General features: G+C 40.3%; 1 protein-coding gene across 1 annotated transcript in view; it reads right to left on the bottom strand.

The window, feature by feature from the left end:
- Positions 1-21,012, bottom strand: part of FBLN5 (fibulin 5) — an 861,728-nt gene that overhangs the window by 182,292 nt on the left and 658,424 nt on the right. The window contains exon 8 of the mRNA XM_044074715.1: positions 16,226-16,348. Coding sequence (XP_043930650.1) covers positions 16,226-16,348 — 123 coding nt within the window. The remainder of the gene's footprint in view (positions 1-16,225; positions 16,349-21,012) is intronic.

A 21,012-nucleotide genomic window follows, 5' to 3' on the forward strand; every position in this document is an offset into this window, starting at 1 on the left:
CTCAACCCCAATAACGGTGTATGTGGACACATATGATTTTGTTATAGGTTCATAGGTTCGTACTAGGCTATCTGCCCAAGGGCATTTATAAGCCTAGCCCAGAGTTTTTGTGGCTTTCGCCACCCCTTTAGTTTGAAGAAAACTATGCCCATTGTTTTGCTGTGCCTCTGTCAAGCAGAGACACTGAGGTAATCCCTGGGGTATATCTGCGATCTCCCATCCATTGGTCAAGATTTCTCTTGAACATGGCCAGCGAGGTGCTCTGCCTCACATGTACCGGGATTTTGTTCCACAGCATAGGGAGTCTTTGGGTGATGAATCTGTCCCTCCAGCATGTCCTATTAATGACCGTGTCAAGGTTTAAGTCTCCGCCCTTGTAGTTCTGAGGGATCTAGATTTTTGAGGTGAAGCATGTTCATCAAATCTGGGTTTGACATGGCCTTGTATGTCAGGCACAGGTCACCTCTGAGCAGTGGCGACTGAATAGAGCTGAAGTTCTTTCAGTCGGGCAGCATAAGACATATTTTTGAGACCCTTTATCCTTTTGGTGAGGAACTTTTGGGGCCTTTCCAGCTGCTGCAGGTGTCGGGTCAGATACATTCGAATGGAGCACTGTACTCAATCATTGGTCTGATGAGTGATGAGTACAGGGGACGATGACCTCCCTTGATCTAGATGTGAATCCCTTCATGATCAGGTGGGCAATGTAGAAGGTCTTCCTAACTACTTTAGCAATGTGAGTGTCAAACGATAGGTTACTGTCAACCTGAGTCCCCAGATCTCTGATAACTTCTTCTGTGCTCAGTGGATTGCCACCTATATGGTAGCTAGGGGTAACCTTGTTTTTCCCGAAGGGTATGACTATGCATTTCTTGGCGTTTAACTTTAGGCCATGGCTCTGGCACCAGTTATCCGTTTCTGTGAGACCCTTCTGAAGGATATCTGTGTCATATGTGTTTTCGACTATGGCACCCAGTTTGCAGTCATCTGCAAACTTTGTCAGCCATAACCCTCCTGTGTTTGCTTTTTCAGAAAAGTAGATGCCGAACAAGAGTGGGCCCAGGACTGAGCCCTGTGGGACCCCACTTGTGACAGGCTTTGAGTCTGACATGGTGCCAGCAACTCTGACCCTGTGGGTTCTGTCACTTAGCCAGTTTGCAACCCATCTTGTGATGTATGGGTTTACATTTAAGCTGATGAGTTTTTTGACGATACCTGAGTGGGGTATTGTGTCGAAAGCCTTTGCCAGGTCGAGGTAGGCTGTATGGACTGCCTTTCCCTCATCAATGGCCTTGGTGACTGTTTCGAAAAAGTCGACCAAGTTTAAAAGGCATGATCTGCCTTTGGCAAAGCCAAACTGGGTTGGATCTAAAGTCTGCAAGTTCCCTATGTCTTTATTTATGAGTTCCATTATGATCCTCTCCATGGCTTTGCAGATCAGGCTTGTCAAGCTGATGGGATGGTAATTTCCAGGGTCGGTGGAGGCACCGCCTTTGTGAAGTGGGACCACAGTTGCCATGCGCCACTCCTTGGGTATGTATCCTGAGGTGAGGCTAAGATTAAACAACTGTCCTAACTGCGGGTTTAATTCCTCGTTGAGTTCGTGGAGCACACAGCCGGGGACACCATCTGGTCCCATGGATGCTGTGTTTTTTGCCTTAGAGAGAGCAGTTCTCACCTGGGCATTAGAGATGTTTGGGGGGCTACAATCCTCTGATATAGATATCTCTCCTTTTGGGGGGGAGGGGGAGCAGAAGTTTGCACTGAACCTGTCAGCCAGTATATTGGCAATGTCTGTAGGTTCAGTAATTTTCACATCATTTTGAACTAATTCTGAGCATATCTGGGAGTTTCTTCCCAGGTTTCTAACATAGCTAAAGAAGGCCTTATGATTGTCTTTTGAGTCCTTAGCGATTTTTCTCTCAAAATTTGCCTTGGATGATTTTATGAGAGCTCTTAGTTTTTTACTTATAGTGATCAAAGGTGTCTTACCTTTTAAGGATTTTGCTCTATCTTGTAGTAGCTTCCTCCTTTTGTTGTAGAGCTTGTTTATGGCTGGGGTCCACCAGACTGGACGCTTGCCTTTGGTACAAAGAGTCTTTGTTTTGTTTGGGATTGCCTGATCCATGCAGTCCTGTAGGTGCTGGTAGAAGGCGTTTGTAAGTGATTCAGCGGCTTGGTAATGTTTACCGCCGGCTCCGGGGCCTTAAAGGAGACCACACTAGTCTTTAGAAGTGTGAAGTCGGCTTTTGAGAAGTTCTTCACTGTGGTCTTTTTTATCTCAGGTGGGGGCGGGATGAGGACCTCCAGTGAGATTAGTTTATGATCTGATCTCAGCAGTGAGGGGTATACTTCCGGTGTTGAACATTGTGATCCCATGTTCGTGATGATGAGGTCAAGTATGTTTTCACCTCTTGTGGGGATGGTGACTAGTTGTTCCATGGCATTTGAGTTTATGAACTCCAGGAATCTTTGGGCTAGAGTGTTTGGGCTTGAGTAGTGATCCCAGTCTATATTAGGGTAGTTGAAGTCACCTAGTATGATGGTGTTTGGAGATACATTTATCCCCTCCAGTGTTTTCAGGAAGGCTATGTGAGTTTCCTGAGTTTGAGAGGGTGGCCTGTAACATGCTACAAATTGCAGAGCAGTTTTGCCTATGGTTAATTGCACCTGGATGGTCTCCGATGCATCGTGCGTTGCCACCAACCTTGAGGTATGGGTGTCCTTGATGAATATGGACACCCCCCCTCCTTTCTTGGTCTTGTCCAGATTTTGGGACCAGAACGCATGGTATGAGGTAAAACCTGATAGTGCTGGGGTGCTCTCAGGAGCCTTGAACCAGGTTTCAGTCACAGCACAGACATCGATGTTCTCCATACTGAGAAGGGCCTCGAGTGCGTGCATCTTGAGGTTGAGACTTCTGGCATTGAGCAGCATTACCCTTAGTTTTTTTCCTTTTTTGTGTTCTAGGGTGGTAGGTTTAGAATTTGGGCCTTGCCTAAAAAAGGCACTATAGGGGTGGCAAGAGCCTTTGCCAATATCCGGAAGCCCAGGGGTGACAGGTGCAAGCCGTCCCTTGCGAAGCAGCGTGGCTTGTCCAGCATGTCATCCCAGGCAGACAGACATTGGATCCCCTTTGAATGACACCAGAGTTTAAGCCAATTATTAAAGCTGATCATCTTATCTTCGTATTGTGGCATCATTCTTGGTGAAGGTAGGATACTGCTCAAGGTCAGGGTCATACCTGCCTGGGCTACATAATCAGAGAGCTCCTCAATGTCTCTTTTCATGTAGTCCAAGGAGGTCTCAGGTCGTTTACACCAGCATGGACAATGACTGAGTCATACTTGTACCTCCTGTTGAGAGACCTGAGTGCTTGCGTTATGTGGCGGATTCTAGCGCCCGACAGGCAGCTTACTGTGACCTTTCCTTACTCAATCTGGTGGGGGCGTCAGTGTGTCTGACTATGGAGTCACCAATGACGAGTGTGTCTGGCATTGTGTTTGGCCTTAAGGGCTGTGACTGTTTAGCACACTGACTGTGTGGTCTATGTGTTGCATGTGTTGTGTCTTGAGGTGGTGGTTGTTTGGGTGTCTGCTTTGGTGGCCTCTGCTGTTTTGGTAGATTTTTGATCAGAGCCTCCGAGTATTTCTTTGTGTGTTTATGTGTAAGATTTGAGGTTTTGATAGTACTATGTGAGACTGGGTGTGTGGTGTGTGTGGTACCCTTCTCCTCCTGTCTGGTCTTGCCAGTCTTATGTTGAGAGCTCGGCCTCCAGTTTGGCTGTATAGTTGCATCTCTCACATGTATTTGTGTTTTGTGGGAGAAGGAGAGGGTTGTCTGTGTACATGAGGCAATTGTAACATTGCCTCAATATTCCCAGGTTCACCAGCTGAGCAGGAGAGGACACTAGCAACTGATCCTTCGACATGCTAGAAGGAATAGATAAAAAACTTACAAAAGACTCCGGGGGATGTGGGTTCTAGGCTGGTGGAGTACTATCTATAATACGAGTGCTTTATCAACGTGAAAGTACTGTAGGAGCAAGTGCTAGGCTTTACAGATAGAGAATAGTCTACTTGGGAATCAAGTAGAGATGAACTTTTTAGTTATAGGATACGCTGGTTAGATCAGCAGTAAAGTTCGAGGAAGGTAGTTTTAAGGGAAAAATTGAAGAGTGGGATTTAGGTAGCCCGAATAGTTTAACCTTGTTTAACCGCCGCTGCTCTTGTGTGCAACAGTGGCAACTCCGCGCTAAATCATGCTACAGCGTGCTAACGCGTGCTTTATAGCAGGGGGCTGGAAAAAACAGGAAATGACCCAAAATGGCCAACGAATTACTAGTTGCTGTCTCTAACCACTCCTCTGAGGACAAACAAGCAGCTCAGTACTCCCCACTCCCACTGGTGAGTAAAGAAACTACCTCTGGCCACACAAGAAAATGGAGGAACACAGGAACCAAATACAAAGCCCAGGGATTAGCAAAATCTGATCACTGGAACAACTAGCTAGGAAAGTTAAGGAAAGGAGAAGTATTTTTTTGGTATTTTTTAGTTTTTTGCAAACAGACAGAAAAAATACAGTAAATGCTTTGGTATTCGACTAAATTGCTATCAAAGGCTGGTACACTTGAGTGTATTAGCCTGTTTGTTACTTTTAAGCAAAACTTTAGCCAACAAGTGCAATCAACAATTTAAGCACAGAAAAACAGGAAAATCAGGTAATAAAACAGTAATATAGGCACAAACAGTAGTCAAAAAGCTCAAAAGATCGAAAAATGCAAAATAAAATGTTTAAAAATACTTATAATCAAGAAAGTTGCTTTTCTGCTCTCTGCTGGCTTAGGAACTCTGCAGGGGACCACGAGGAGCTATGCCAAGTTCTCTAATGCCAGAAAAAGCCCGCCAAAGCGTGCTTTATAGCAGGGGGCTTATCTTCCCAATTTATCTACAGATGTATGACCGTATATATATATATATATATATATATATATATATATATATATATATATATATATATATATATATATATATATATGCACACACACACTCACACACACACATATATATATATATATATATATATATATATATATATATATCTATTGATGTATATATGTACATATATGGATTTAGACATATATATCTATGGATGTATGCATATGTATGTATATATGTCTATCTTTACATATAGGTATATATATATATATATATATATATATATATATATATACACACACACACACACACAGATACATATATCTACATGTTGAAATACATTCCCTGTACTGTTGAATGACTGGGCTGGATGATATGTTTGTGAAACCATGATGGTTATGTATATCTGCCATGGCTTAGTTGTAAATAACTTTGGCTGTGATGTGCAGGCTCCTGGTTTGAGCCCTGCAGAGGCTGTTTATTTTGTTCCTGGGCAGAACACGGGCCATTGGATACAGAGTGATTAAGGCACTTTAAAGCAGTTGTAAGCGGGTTTGCGTGGAGCTAAGCAGTACTAATGTCTGGTTATAGTGTCTTACACTCAGTTAGCTTCTATATTGCTTAACCTGTGTAGGCAGTGCTTACCCCCATGTAAACCCACTTACAACTGCTCAAAAGTGCCTTAATCACACTGTATCCAATGGCCCATGTTCTGCCCAGCAACAAAATATACAGCTGCTGCAAGACTCGAACCCAGGACCCCACACACCATAGACAAAGTGATATACCACTAAGCCATGACAAATAGACATAAATCTGATGTTGTCAGAAACATATCATCCAGCCGAGTCATGAAACAGTCCAGTGAATGTATACCAACATCTGGATGTATGTGTGTGTGTGTGTGTGTGTGTGTGTATGTGTGTGTGTGTGTGTGTGTAAATATTTTAATATCTAAACAGATGCAACATATCTATATTTGTAGCGATATATATATATATATATATATATATATATATATATATATATGCATATGTTGAAATATATACATATATATAAATATATATGAACATATATGCATGCAAATGCCTACATTGACAGATATATATGTCTACACCTATATATCTACATATACAGAGCAAGGTACATATATGTACGCAGATATATATATCTATATAGGTATATGTGGCCATACATCTGTAGATAGCAATGGTAGATTCTTCTTCTTCTTCTTTCATAGATTAACACACACAAATATGTCCACATGCACTGTTAATGGGGTTTAGAGGCCCCACACAATATACGTCTTGTACAAATAGGCATAGCCCCCACAGCCAAAAACGTCCACCCTGCAATACACTGCCAAGTGTTGCAGATCCCATAACCAGGACCTGACATGACATGGGCACAAGATGTTAACAGTACTACATCCCACCTGTATGATGGCTGATACTGGTAACATATCATGCAGTACAGTCTGGCTCCCATAGGAAATATAAAATGTGGAAGCTATCAACATCCCCAGGATACATATACACAGACACATATATGCAGATACAGATATGCATATATATATATATATATATATATATATATATATATATATATATATATATATATATATATATATATACATGTGACTACACATACACACGCAGAGATATGTACAATAAGATATATTTGTAGAAGGTGCACAGAATATGAAACAGCCACTATGCCTACAGTTCACACCTGTACAACTGGACACTGTATGGGCCACCCATACAAATGAAAATCATTGCGTGCAACATATACCCATAGTGTGGTCTTAGGAAAAACACCACACACAGGTTTGCAGAAATGGATAACCTTTATTTGTGTACTATTACAGTACTACTGTAATTGGGATTGTCTTCACAGACATGGTGTGTGCGGGAGGTCACATCTGCTTTCCACATGTGTGCCATTGGCTAATCACAGACATCCTAGGGACATCATAGGAAAGTACCGCTGCTAGCACATAATGCCCCTGTGGACTGCAGCAGAGATATTAGCCAATCTATATGGACATTCTGACACACTCTGTACAGTCCAGAGGTATACATCGAACCCCTTACTGCAAAACATGTGTTCCATGCCTTACAATGTGGATGTTGACAGCCATGTAGATGGATATAACACATAATGACTGGTATACATTTGCCACCATAGGTTATGCATTCACACACCCCTGTCTGGCCTGACACATAATAACCGCTGGTAGAGGAGTGCCATGGCCATATACTACCCACCAGATATTGACATACATCAGTACAGCATCCCACTGCTCTGTCTGACATACATGACTATTAAGGGATGCCCGGCAGCAGTACATCTGGCAAGTATCTGCAAATGACATCTCACTGGGTAAGTACAGTAAGCTGCTAAGCATGTAACAATGCACTGTGCAGGCTACAGACAGACTGGCTCAACATTGGCCTACATCTCCTATGGGAGAATGCACATGTATCTGCATATATATATATAGCAGGCTGTACAGGCATGTCACAGCACAGGGTAAGATACACCTGTGTGAAAGTGCATAACCACAACAAATGAGAACACAGCCACAGCCACATAAAGCAGCCTAGCATAATATTACAGTATATGGACTATCTGCTCAACACCATCCTCATATGTGCCACTCACACACTAACCCTACATATACTGGGCCGCTACACGGTTTGGTCTGATGGCTGACTGTGGTATGGGACATGTGTGTGTATGGCCCTACAAACATGTCCAAATAATGTTCTTTGCTATGCCTCAGACTCACCAAAAAAATAAAAAAAAGTACAATGAAAGAAAAGGTGAGACTGATGTTCCACTGCTTTATTAAAATACACAAAAGTTGTATCCAAAACTGGTAAGAAACTCCAACAAAATGAATATCCACTGACAAATGGCTTTGGAAACCACTGATAAGCTGGTAAACCTTCATCAGATCACATACTAAAACACTTCCTGATATTTAAAATACATGTCAACCAATGAGAGTTAGTAAAAAGCCGGCTTTTTTCTGCAAGGCTGGTTTTTAAAAACAGTAAGCCCGAGTTTCTGCAAGGCTGGTTTTAGTAGTTATTCGTTTAAATCGATGGGCCATCAATTCCAAAATCCATTTAGACTCCATAGATTCAGTTAATAGTTTAACATCACTAAATGGATTTTGGAATTGATGGCCCATAGAACTCCGGGCTTAAATGACTGTGTATATTCATTTTGTTGGAGTTTCTTACCAGTTTTGGATACAACTTTTTGTGTATTTTAATAAAGCAGTGGAACATCCAGCGGAGTCTCACCTTTTCTTTCATTGTGGCCCTACAAACATGTAAGCCAATATGGTAACATACAGTGGAGCAGCATGTGCATCAGATAACATGGATCTGAGGTCGATGTCAACTACTACAGTCTGTACACAAGCCAAGGTACATATTAACAATACACACACTGTCGACATTCACCATAAGTACACAGACCTCAGTACTGTACAAACAACCACAGTACGTCCAGGTTATGTCATCAAATATAACCCCTACTGTACATAACATGTGTAGCAGTCTGATATCTCACTGGCTTGTTGTCAGATATGATGACACTAATTATGGTGTTCAGCACATACGCACCTCTTCATGCACAACATATGTACAAAGGTTGACAGAGTTGTGTCTGGAAGCATATACACAGGGCCAGTATTGACATGTTGCTGTGATAACCTCATACATGTACTGTTGTAACAGGGTTTGTTGCAACGTATGTCCTATGAGGGACATGAAGTCAGTAATTGTCACGGCTTTCACCATCTACAGACTGCAATCCTCACACTACCTTCTGCAGTCCACAGATAGATGTTCCATGGGTACCACATGAAACCAAAGGCAGATGTCCCTGCAAATGGGGATTCCTCATAAACACAGAAGTGACATGGCAGGTAGTGAGACATGTAGGACAGCCATATCCACACACACACTGTTAAACCAACATTACTCCAAATGCAGTATAGCAGCACTTACAGTCTACAGTCAGGTCAGGCACATCCCCCTCCTGTGTGTTGCCCTGTTTCCACAGTGTATGTTGTTAGAGGTAAATCCCCAATCCATCTGAGATGCTGTTTGCCAAACAATAGATCTAGTTCCTGCTCACAGTGAATGAAAAGGGCCAACACCAAGATGATGTTCCTAGATACTGGAGTGTGTTTCCATGCAATTGGCTATGGGATTGTTACCACAGCTGTTCCACATGCAATCAGCTAGGGAAGGGTTGCAATTCGTTCAGAGGCCATCAGCTGATCATGAACATCACTTACAATACACATGCTGCTGCCTAAGCAAAGCAGGTGTAGGTCTCCACATCCACCAGAGAGGGAGTGGGAGAGGCAGACAGAGGCAACGGCAAGTCAGGGAGGGGGTGGGAGATTAAAACCTAAGCATGTTTGTGTCACACACCTACCAGCACAGGGTATCAAGCCCCTGATGACTATGTTGTGCTATCACAGTTCTATGCAGTTATTGGATGCGCCATGTGGGTTACGTGTTGTGGAGCCCTCAGAACATATATGTGATAGTGAGTGACATCTGCAACAGGGATACAGCAGCTATACGGTAGGTGACAAACACATGCCTGTCCATGTGAACAGGTGTCAGCATCAACACAGCCACACTCTCACAGGGACGTACACACATTGACACACTTAGCAGGGCCAGGAGCACAACGCATCAGTAGTGGGACTGCCACAACACATCACTGTGCAGATATCACATGCACCACACAGGTCATACGTAGGTTGTATGGGCAAAGAGTATGAGGAGGTATCTGACATCAGACAGCATGCTTCAGTATGCCAGTGGGCATTGTAGTGAGTGTGGATGTGACCATACGCACCATACAACACACACACACAAACACACAGAGTGCCAGTACCGACATGCATGGATGCATGTCTGCATGGGTGTGTGGCGGTCGACTGTGCCAACTGGCTATACATGGCTAGACGATGGGTATACCTTGACATCAGGCCACATGATAATGGTCTACATTGTGGCTCAGGGCTGTAGTTTCTGCATTTTCCAACACAGGTGGGTACTGTATCCCCCATCCAATCACCTGGGTGACTATTGTGTGTGGCCAATGCTATGCATCACTTGCCATGTACATTTTCCTTAGTCCATGTCATGGATGGTGTCTGGGATGTGCACACCTCCCACATGCATGTACAGTGACATGTGGAACTGTACCTGGGGTGTGTGGCCCATGTTGCGAACACAGATTATCATCTGATGTGCCTGTCTTGCCCACCTATGGCAGGTACTGGTAAGGGGCAGCAGGTACATTGGTAGCATGCTAACGGCATTCCCTGGTGTCAGTCGCATATGTCCATACAGGGCATGTTGTCAGGCATGGTATGTCCTTTGTGGGTCACATGTGATGACACCACAGGTGTTGCAGGTGTCCATTGGGGAACATGGTGGAGGTGCACTGTCTGCATGTATGAGCATATTGGACAGATGGACAGGGTGCCATGCCCTCTGTAGCCCACTGCTATCACTCTATAGTTACTATCAGTGGCCAATATGCAGTGTACTACCCACATATTGGCTGTTAGCTAGGCATGTGTGTGTATGGGACATGGGTTGAAAGCGTGCTATGGGTAATACTGGGGTTGCTAACTGTGATTGCCTAGCCTTGATGTCACATGTATGGGCATGGCTTTGCACCCCAGGTACTCAGCTATTTCACATTTGTTATCCCTGTACGGTGGGCATTGTGAAATATAGTAGGGCCACCATAGAAGAAATATGCAAAACCCACTCCACATTGGCCACAGGTGTCACACCCACCTCCACACAGGATATGAATTACACACACACACACACACACACACACACACACACACACACACACACACACACACACACACACACACACACACACACACACACACACACACACCTGTCATGTCTGGGAGTAGAACCCCTACCTAACTAGTTTATTACACTACAGCAGTACGCAGTTATAGTACACGCCACAGAGATTACTGGAGTACTCCTTCCCCAAAGGTGTATTTCACACTGAGTGACATCAGCAGGATTGCCAAAGAAGGACATTTGACATGTACTGTGTGTGACTAGCCTAAAATGCATTTCTCCCTCAACAGACAGTGACACACACAAAGCATCCACAACCAACATGTGTGGGTATAAAACCCCTAACAGAGGTCTATATCACACTACAGCATGGAGCTGTTAAAGGATGCACCACGGGGATTACTGGGAAACCCCTTCCCCAGAAGTGTATTTCATACTGAATGACACCAGCAGGATTTCCAAAGTAGGCCATTTGACATGTACTGCATGTGACTAGCCTAAAATGCATTGCTCCCTACACAGACAGTGACACACAAACAAAACATCCACAACCGACATGTGTGGGTATAGAACCCCTAACAGAGGTCTATATCACACTACACAGCAGAGCTGTTATAGGACGCACCACAGGGATTACTGGGAAACCCCTTCCCCAGAGGTGTATTTCACACTGAATGACATCAACAGGATTGCCAAAGTAGGCCATTTGACATATACTGCATGTGACTAGGCTAAAATGCATTACTCCCTACACAGACATTGTAACACACACAAAATATTCATAACCGTCATGGGTGGGGATGGAACCCTAACACAGTTCTAAATTACACTACAGTAGTATGCAGTTATGGGACATGTCATGTTGATTACTGGGCTACATCTCTCCCAAAGGTGCACTTCACATTGGATGACTTCAGCAGGCTTGTCATAGTAGGGCTATGGGGGGGCCAGTGTGTGTGCATGGGCCATAACCCATTCATCTAGGGGTTGACATGCCACATGCGGGCACACACAGGGTCATATTTCACAGGTACATGTATACAGTTGCTAGATGACTACTTCTTTGTACAGTCATGTTGCACAGCTGACACGCGCACCACATAGTCTGTAATGCTGACAGATACTGGTGGCTATTATCTGCAGTGAGTGACATCTGCACCTCATGTGTTTGGGGCCTTTTGGCTGTGTGCTGAGTGGGACAGGCCTGGATGGCTCCTTGTTATGGTCACCCTCTTCCACACATCTATGTCCATCTACCTTTGGCTTATTATAGTGAGTTGTCCTTACATATATGCCTGTATTCCTATCCACTGTGTGTGCAAGGCATGAGTGGTGCATACTGGTGTCTGCACTAACAACTGCAACTGCCAGATATGTCTGGTCCACTGGTGTTTGCAGACATGGCCTTCATGTGTTTAAGTGTGTGAGCATGCCCAATATGACCTGTCAGTATGTTGTTGACTGACATTGCCTTCATTTCTCTAAGTGTGTGAGCATGCCTAGTATGGTCATCTGTAGTGCATGTGTGGATCAAGTCCAGGTAGTTTGTACTGCAGTGCTGACCTTTGTGTTGTCATTTCTGCATAGCGGGGGGGGGGACAAATGACTGTTTCTACATGTCTACACAGGATTGGGGGGGCACACCTGACTGTTACTATATGTCTACGTAGGAGGGGGGCACACCTGGCACTTGTACACATTTGTTAGGATTGTACTGGTATGTTGGGTACTCCATTCCAATCTGTATTCTTACCTATTGTGCTGGCTAGAGGCATGACAGTGTACTACAGATCTTAGCTTTTAATTACTTACATATTAGTTTCTGACTATCTAGCCTTCACAACTGACATCCCACTGTCTGGCCTGCTGTAATCTGTCTGTGTAGGCCTAGGGGGAGGTTACCCATAGGCCTCATTCAGAGGCCATTGTACAGCATTTGCTTGTGTTTGTCTACACCTGTCCTGCTGGCTGTGACTGTTGTTGGGTATGTGAACCCTCCTACTTGGCATGTGTGAGTCACTTACCTTGTGGGTGTCCCAGTATTGAGAGTGGTGCTGCAGAGTTTCCTATGTCAGATGCACATAGTACACTCCCTACACATGGTTAGGCACAGGTAGTGTAATGTTTGGCATCCCTTTTACTGTATGTGAGTCAGAGAGAGGTGTTATTCCCCGAGTCCCTCCTGTGTCAATGCATGTGCTATGCGTTGCCTCTTTGCCAAGGCCAGGGCATACTGGGCACACCTCCTTCTGCCTACTGAGGCAGGCTCAGGTTGTTTCTCCTCCAAGTCATTCTGTGCCTGTGCAGGCCTTGGCAATGGTAGGGGGCTGTGTGGCCCTGCCCCATGCTGTTCCTGCTGAAGCTGTTTCCGCAGGATCATATTGTGTAGCATGGCACATACCAAGGACAATTTGGGTACATGTAGCTGGTGTGTACTGCAAGGCTCCACCGGATGTGTCCAGGCACTGGAACCGTGACTTCAGCATCCCAAACACACACTCTATTATGTTTCTTGTTTGTGCGTGCGCCTCATTATGGAGTTATTGTTCAGGTGTGTGTGCATTTCTGATGGGTGTCATCAGCCACGGCTCCAGTGAGTATCCAGCATCGCACACTAGGTGACCATGTGGGATGTCCCCATTGGCAAATCTCTGGTACAGCTGCGTCAGATGCCAGATGTGGGAATCGTGATAGCTTCCAGGGCAGCCTGCACACACATTCATTATTATGCCCTGGGCATTGCACATGACCTGGCAGTTGATGGATGGGAAGCTCTTGCGGTTGATGTAGACCCTACCCCGCTCACCGGGTGGTGCTTTGATGCATATGTGCATGCAGTCTACTGCACCCACTACCTCAGGGTATTCCGCTATTTGGTGGAAGAGACGCATATTGCTGGCCAACGCCTCACGGGTGTTGGGGAAATATACATGCTCACCGACATGGGCTGACATGGCATCCAGGAACTGGTGGAGTGTCCTGGATGCTGATGCCTGTGAAATCCCCATCATATCCCCAGTTGGCCTTTGGAAGGTACCTGTAGCTAGTATTCTTAGGCCTACACATACCTTTGTATCTACTGGGATGGGTTCCCCTCTGTTAGTTCTGTGTGTCAGGTGTGGCCGGCACAACTCAACAATTTGTTGTAGGAGGTCCCTGTTTACCCTATAGCGCTCCACTATCTCCAGGTCATGTAGCCCTTGGTAGGTTACCCTGGGTCTGGACACTCTTCTCCATCTCCTCACTGTGGGTTGCTTGGCAGCATTCACATCCTCACCACCCTCAGCCTCTTCCACAAGTTGTATGATAGCTATTGCAGCCCCTAACATTTTGCTTTTGTAAGTGTTAAATGTTCCCCGCTTGTTTACACCGGTGGTGTAGTGTGTGGGAAAAACCAGAGGGCAAGGTGTTTGCATAGTTTATAGTAGTGTTCTGGGCTGGGCTGATCTGCTGCCTGTGTCATTGGCTGGTTCTGATACATGTCACCTGCCAGCTTAGCTAGTTCTCCTTGATTACCTTCCTACTGCTGTTTTCCCTTCCCATTGCTTGCCTTCCTGTTTAAGCCTGTGCGCACGCCATGCAAACACAGTGCTCAAATGTGCACACTGCTACTATTTCCTGATTTAACCTTTATTTTCTGCCTTTAAAACCCAGTGGGCAGTGCGCACACCCGCTTAGGCATTATAAAGAGCGCTAGGCAGGTTTAGACACACCCCCTAACTTAGCTGTGCTAAGCTAGGAGCAAACCCAAGCCACAGGGCTCCAATCCACTTACAGTATGCCTGACACCCCCCTATGATGTCACCTACCTCCTAGGCTTGCACCAAGCTATTCCCACTCTTACACTGTTGGGACCTGCCTCGCACGCTGGGGAAAACTGGGATTCACTATCCTTCCCCTCATTTGCGTAGGATTGCCTGCTAATCCATAGTTACATGTCTCACACTGAGCCTCCCCCCTTAGCAACCACTACTCACTGGCCAAGTTGTCTTCTGCCTGCCATTGAATTGCATGGCAGAATACTGATTTTAGTTAGATTGGCTAAAAAAATAAAAGTTGATTTTTTTTATTTGTTTGTATTGTTTGCAATGCCAATGGCCTTATACTTGGCCACTGGCATGCTTAGTACATGATATGCAGCCTTTATTTGGAGCTGTCATAGCTCCGTTTTGAATTTTGCAGAAATGTACTCGGTTACTAACCAAGTACATTTCTGCAGATTGCACTAGTCCTGCACGGACTGTCTCAAGCTTCCTGGATTGTAAATTCACCTCATTTGCATTAATTTCTCCTGCAAATGGGGTGATTTGTATACAAGGGCTTAGTCTGTGCAGGATTAGTGCAGGAGCTCTCGTGCACGCCCCTGCAGGCTGTTCATGAATCACATGGCAGACATATTGCCTGCTTGAGCTCTTGCACCAATCTTGCACTGTGTGCAAGCTTTTGAGAATCCGGGAGTGTGTGTCTGTATCTATATATATATATATATATATATATATATATATATATATATATATATATGTATATGTATATATATATATATATATATATATATATATATATATATATATATATATATATATATATATATATATATATATATGTGTGTGTGTGTGTGTGTGTGTGTGCACTGCACAATATATGGTCCATTTTCAGGTACAGACTAGAGAAAACTGAAGAAAATGTACAAGGAATATATTCTTACAATAAGATGAATTAAAAAAAAAATTAACAGGCTACTAGAAATGGGAAAAATGAGCACGATGAGGAGGAGGCATTATATTGTTAACTGTGGAAACATCATGCTAATTAGTTGTCCAGATTTTGGCCCGGTATACCTGCTTTACAAGAACCTTTGTCCAGATTTTAGATGTCTGTAGGTTCAGAGTTGTATGTTATGGAGTGATCTCATTTGTGACTGGCAAAAATATCCACCACTGAAGGGACTTGTTACATATTGTTTCATGTTAAGAAATGTTAAAAGGACATCTAATGCTGTAATCATGCACTGAAGAATGTACATGTATTTTATTTTATTAATTGAGGAAACGGGTCATAGGACTTTGTGTATGTTCCATGGTATTGCATATTCCCCACTAACTGTCATTTAAGTCATTTTATGCTCCTTGTCAGGCCCTGATTACTGCTGTATTTCCATCTTTAGCAGTAGCAGTATCAGGCGTTGCGTCCAAGACATAAAGTAGTGGCATTATTGTATCACCTATCATCAGATTTTATCAATGCATGTAATTTAGGTCAACATATTTACCCGAATCTACTGCTACCCTTATCTAATCTACACCCTTGTGAGCAGGATGCTGTACATTAACACTGTATTTGTGGAACAATTACCATACATGCAGGACACAGAGTAACATCTGAAAGGACTGAAAGTGTTCTAGACCTTACCTTCACAGCTTCTTTCATCGTCCACTACCCTGTAGCCAATTGGACAGCTGCAGTAGTAACTTCCAGGCTGATTGACACACTTATGCTGGCACAGGAGTTCAGAGAAACTGCACTCATTCATGTCTGCAGAAAAGGAAGACAACAAGTAAGGTGGTAGATCCTGTAAAAAAATGAATCCACTGCTACAGTTTTCCCCTTCTCAGACCACCTATTTGGGAAAGCATTTGTCTTCTGTAAACTGAAGCTCGTTCATCAGTTTAACATAGCTACTATTTATCCAGTCAGTGTATGACATCATTAGAAATTATTTAAGTAAAAATTAGATGGTATAAACTTTCATCAACAGAAAAGTCTACATAACAAAATTAACAATCATTTGTGTTGAACTCTATCTTCACTGTGCTGGACGTTTCTACACTAACTGATGCCTTTGTATCCATCATTCAACATTCCCACCCTCTCTTCGGTCTCAGTTTTATATGTCTGTTTCTGTACTGCTCATCAGCTTCTAATCATGGCTACTTAAAGGACTGCTACCTTCTTCAGTGCTACCCCTGCCCCATCTCTTTTCTTTTCTAGTTCTGTGACCAGTGTAGGTTATATTATGTGCCAGCACTGAGATGACTAGCATAAATCCAGTCTTGTTCTTATGTATATATATATATATATATATATATATGTGTGTGTGTGTGTATGTGTGTGTGTGTGTGTGTGTGTGTGTGTGTGTGTGTGTGTGTGTGTGTGTGTGTGTGTGTGTGTGTATGCATATGTAAGTTTGCATACATGGACAAACTACTGAAAGTTGGGGGAAATTTTTCATTTTGATGTCAGTTAAGTGCTTGTGCATAGATGGACATACAAGTACAAACTACTGAAGAGGTCGTTGGGTGGGAATGTTTCATTTTGAAGTCAGTGAAATACTTGTGCATACATGCAGACTACTAAAGCCATCATTGGGGGAAATGTTTCAATTAAGTGCTTGTGCATACATGGTTAAACTACTGAAGAGACTGATGTGGAAATAGTGTCATTTACTGCGTGTGTATACATGGTTAAACTACTGAAGAGACTGATGTGGAAATAGTGCCATTTACTGCTTGTGTATACATGGTTAAACTACTGAAGAGACTGATGTGGAAATAGTGCCATTTACTGCTTGTGTATACATGGTTAAACTACTGAAGAGACTGATGTGGAAATAGTGCCATTTACTGCTTGTGTATACATGGTTAAACTACTGAAGAGACTGATGTGGAAATAGTGTCATTTACTGCTTGTGTATACATGGTTAAACTACTGAAGAGACTGATGTGGAAATAGTGTCATTTACTGCGTGTGTATACATGGTTAAACTACTGAAGAGACTGATGTGGAAATAGTGCCATTTACTGCTTGTGTATACATGGTTAAACTACTGAAGAGACTGATGTGGAAATAGTGCCATTTACTGCTTGTGTATACATGGTTAAACTACTGAAGAGACTGATGTGGAAATAGTGTCATTTACTGCTTGTGTATACATGGTTAAACTACTGAAGAGACTGATGTGGAAATAGTGTCATTTACTGCTTGTGTATACATGGTTAAACTACTGAAGAGACTGATGTGGAAATAGTGTCATTTACTGCTTGTGTATACATGGTTAAACTACTGAAGAGACTGATGTGGAAATAGTGTCATTTACTGCTTGTGTATACATGGTTAAACTACTGAAGAGACTGATGTGTTTTGGGGTTTTTTATTTTGGTGTGCATACATGGAAAAGGGGAAATTTTATTTTTTTTTTTTAAAAAATTTTTTTTTATGGAAAAGGAAAGTCATTTTTTAAAAGGGTTTAAAATTTAAAAAATAAAAAAGTCAATTTTAAAAAGGTCCAATGAAAGGAAAGGGGAAAAAACCCTTACTTTTTTATATATTTTTAATTAATTTTTATGCCCCTTTAAAATTTTTTTTTTTGGGGCTATGGATTAAATTTTTCCGGGTTGTTAACCACTGGGAAAAACTTTTTTAATTTTTTTTCTTTTTTTTTTTAAAAGGTAACTTCTAAGGAGATTTTGGATTTTCTTCTTGTTAACATTTTACGGAATAGTCCCTAAAAAAAATTTGCTTTTTTAACTTAAGGGGGTAAATTAAAAAAGTGATTTTGTTAAAACAAAGATATTTAAAAAGGTTGGAAAATTTTTTTGTATAAAATTTTAAAAAAGAAAAATGTTCAAACTGTTAAATTTTTAACCCAAAAAGAGTTTTGGAATTAAAATTTAAAAATTTTGTTTGGGGGTTAAAACCTAGAAAATTTCCTGTAAATTTTATACTGGGAAAAGATGTTAATTTTTCTGTTGGAAAATCATTTTTTTTTTAAAAAAATTTTTTTAAGTATTATGTGTTTTAGTTATTTTGGTTTTATACACTATTAATATTTTATTATTTTGTAAAAATTAAATTTTTAGCTTATTAAAATTTTTTCTTTAATTTTTTGAAATTTTTTAAATTAAACTTTAAATTTTAAAAAATCCCCCAAAAATTTTTTTGCAAAACTTTTTGGGTTTTTACTTTTTAAGATTTTAAATTCATTATTCTTGTTTATGTTTTAACAAATTTTATTGGAAAAAAATAAAAAATTTGTTTCTTTAAACATTTTTTTTTTTTTTTTTAAAAAACTTTTTTGTTTTAAAAGGAAAAATTAAAATAGTTTTATTCTTTTTTTAAAATTTTAAATAGATTAATAGTTTTTTAAGTTGATAAATTTGGGATTTTGGAGTTTTTTATTTAAATAAATCCAAAAAAAAAGTTTTTGTTTTCCCAAACTATTTTTAATGTTTTATTTTCATTTAAAAAAAGTTTTTGAAAGTTTTACCCGCATGTTTGGGGTTTTTTTATTTTAGACAAGTTTAAAATGGGCTTTAATGTTGTTCCATACTGGTTTAATTCCCCCCAAGAGGGGTTTGGGTGGAAAAATTTTTTTTTTTGGATACCCTGAAACCCCCCAAGAGTTTTTAATTTTTTTTTTTTTTTTTTGGTAAATGAACTTTAATAGTTTATTTGGGGGGGTTAAAAATTTTTTTTCTGAACTATTTAAATTTTTGTTAAATTTTTTGGTACAATTTTTTTTTAATTAAGTTTTGAATTTTTTTTAAATTTTGTTTGTGATTTATGTTTACTTAAAAAATTTGGAAATTTTTAAAATTTTTTTCCCAAAAATTTAACTACTAGATGATAAAATCATTTATTCAAGGTAATTTTTTAGCTTTGTTGAAATAAAGCCTAAAAAAGGGGGAAAATTTTTTTTTTTTTTCCCAAGCTTTTTGGTTTTCTTTGGTTTTGTCAACAAGTTACACAAAAACTGATTTTTAATTTATTATTTAAAATTAACCCCTAAGACTTTATTTTGAAAAATATTCTTCATAAGGAAATAGAGGGGGACTGGGTTCCTTTTGGAAATTTTTCCCCGAAGTTGGGTTTAAAAAATTTCTTTATTTGTTCTTTTTAAATTTTTAAAGTTTTATGGAAAAAAAAAATTGTTTTAAATGTAACCCAAACTGAATAAATGTTTCTTATGTGTAATTTTAAAAGGTTTAATTTTCTTAAAAGTTAAAATAGTTAAAATTTTCCCGTGTTATATGGTTACCAAAAAAAAAGCCCGTTTGGTTTCATTTTTAAAAGTGGTAAATTTTTAATTCTAACTAAGAAAAAAAATTTTTAAACATTGTTAACAGAAAGATTGGATATGATACCTGGGGGAAATTTTTTACTTTTTAAGGGGAAATAGTGATATTTCCGGTGGGGGGTTTTATTTTTTGGTTTAATTTAAGATATTTGGAAAAAGTTTCCATTTGGGAAATTTTAATAACCATTTGAATCCATTCCCGTGATTTGTTATTTTTCTTACTTTTATTAACCATTTTTTATAAAAGTTTACCAGGCTTTTTTTGTGCATAATGTTTTAAAAAAGGGTTAAACCACTTAAAGAAGTGATTTTGTTATTTCCTTGATAGTAAAATACTTAAAGGCTTGAATATCATTTACTGCCCTTTTTTCCCTTTTTTTGAAATTTTGAATTTTTTTCGTTATCCTTTAACCTACAAGAGGGGGTGTTTGGGGATGTTTTATTAGGGTTTTATTTTTAAACTAGAGCTTAAAAATTTCATTTATTTTTGTTTAAATTTTAACCCTTTTTTTTTTACCCGATTTAAAAAGTTTAAATTTTTTTTTATTCTTTTTAATATTAGAGTTAAATTCCCCTTCTTTTGTTTTTTTTTTTTAAAACCCTGAAAATTTTTATTAAAAATTTTTGTGCCCCTTTATTGTTTGTTTTTTTAATCAGGTTTTTTTTAAAAAAATTTAAATTTTTGTTTACCCGGTTTTAAATTCCTTTTTTTTAAAAATGAGGTGGATTTTTTTTAAATTTTTTCCCCTTGAAATTAAGGATGATTGAAAAGGCATAATTGAAAATTTTACTACTGGAAACGAAGTGAATATTTTATTATTCTTGTTTAGTTTTAAATAAACTGTGTGAATAGTTTATAGTTGATTCTTTAAACTTAAAGACTATAAATTTTGTTTTTTTTTTAAATTTAAAATACTAAAATAAATTTTTTTTTTTTGTTTTTTAAGGGTTGAAAACAATTAAAACTCCCCCCCAAACTATTTTAAATTTTTTTTCAAATTTTTGTGTTTTAAAATGTACCCACTAGGAATAAAAATATTTATTAAAACCTTTATTTTGTATTTTTTTAACATTGAAAAAACCCTTCTTTTTTCATGTTTTAAATACTGGGAATAAAGGATTT

Source organism: Protopterus annectens, chromosome 6.part0 (assembly GCF_019279795.1).
Source record: "Protopterus annectens isolate FY-2018-M chromosome 6.part0, PAN1.0, whole genome shotgun sequence".
Lineage (NCBI taxonomy): Eukaryota > Metazoa > Chordata > Ceratodontiformes > Protopteridae > Protopterus > Protopterus annectens.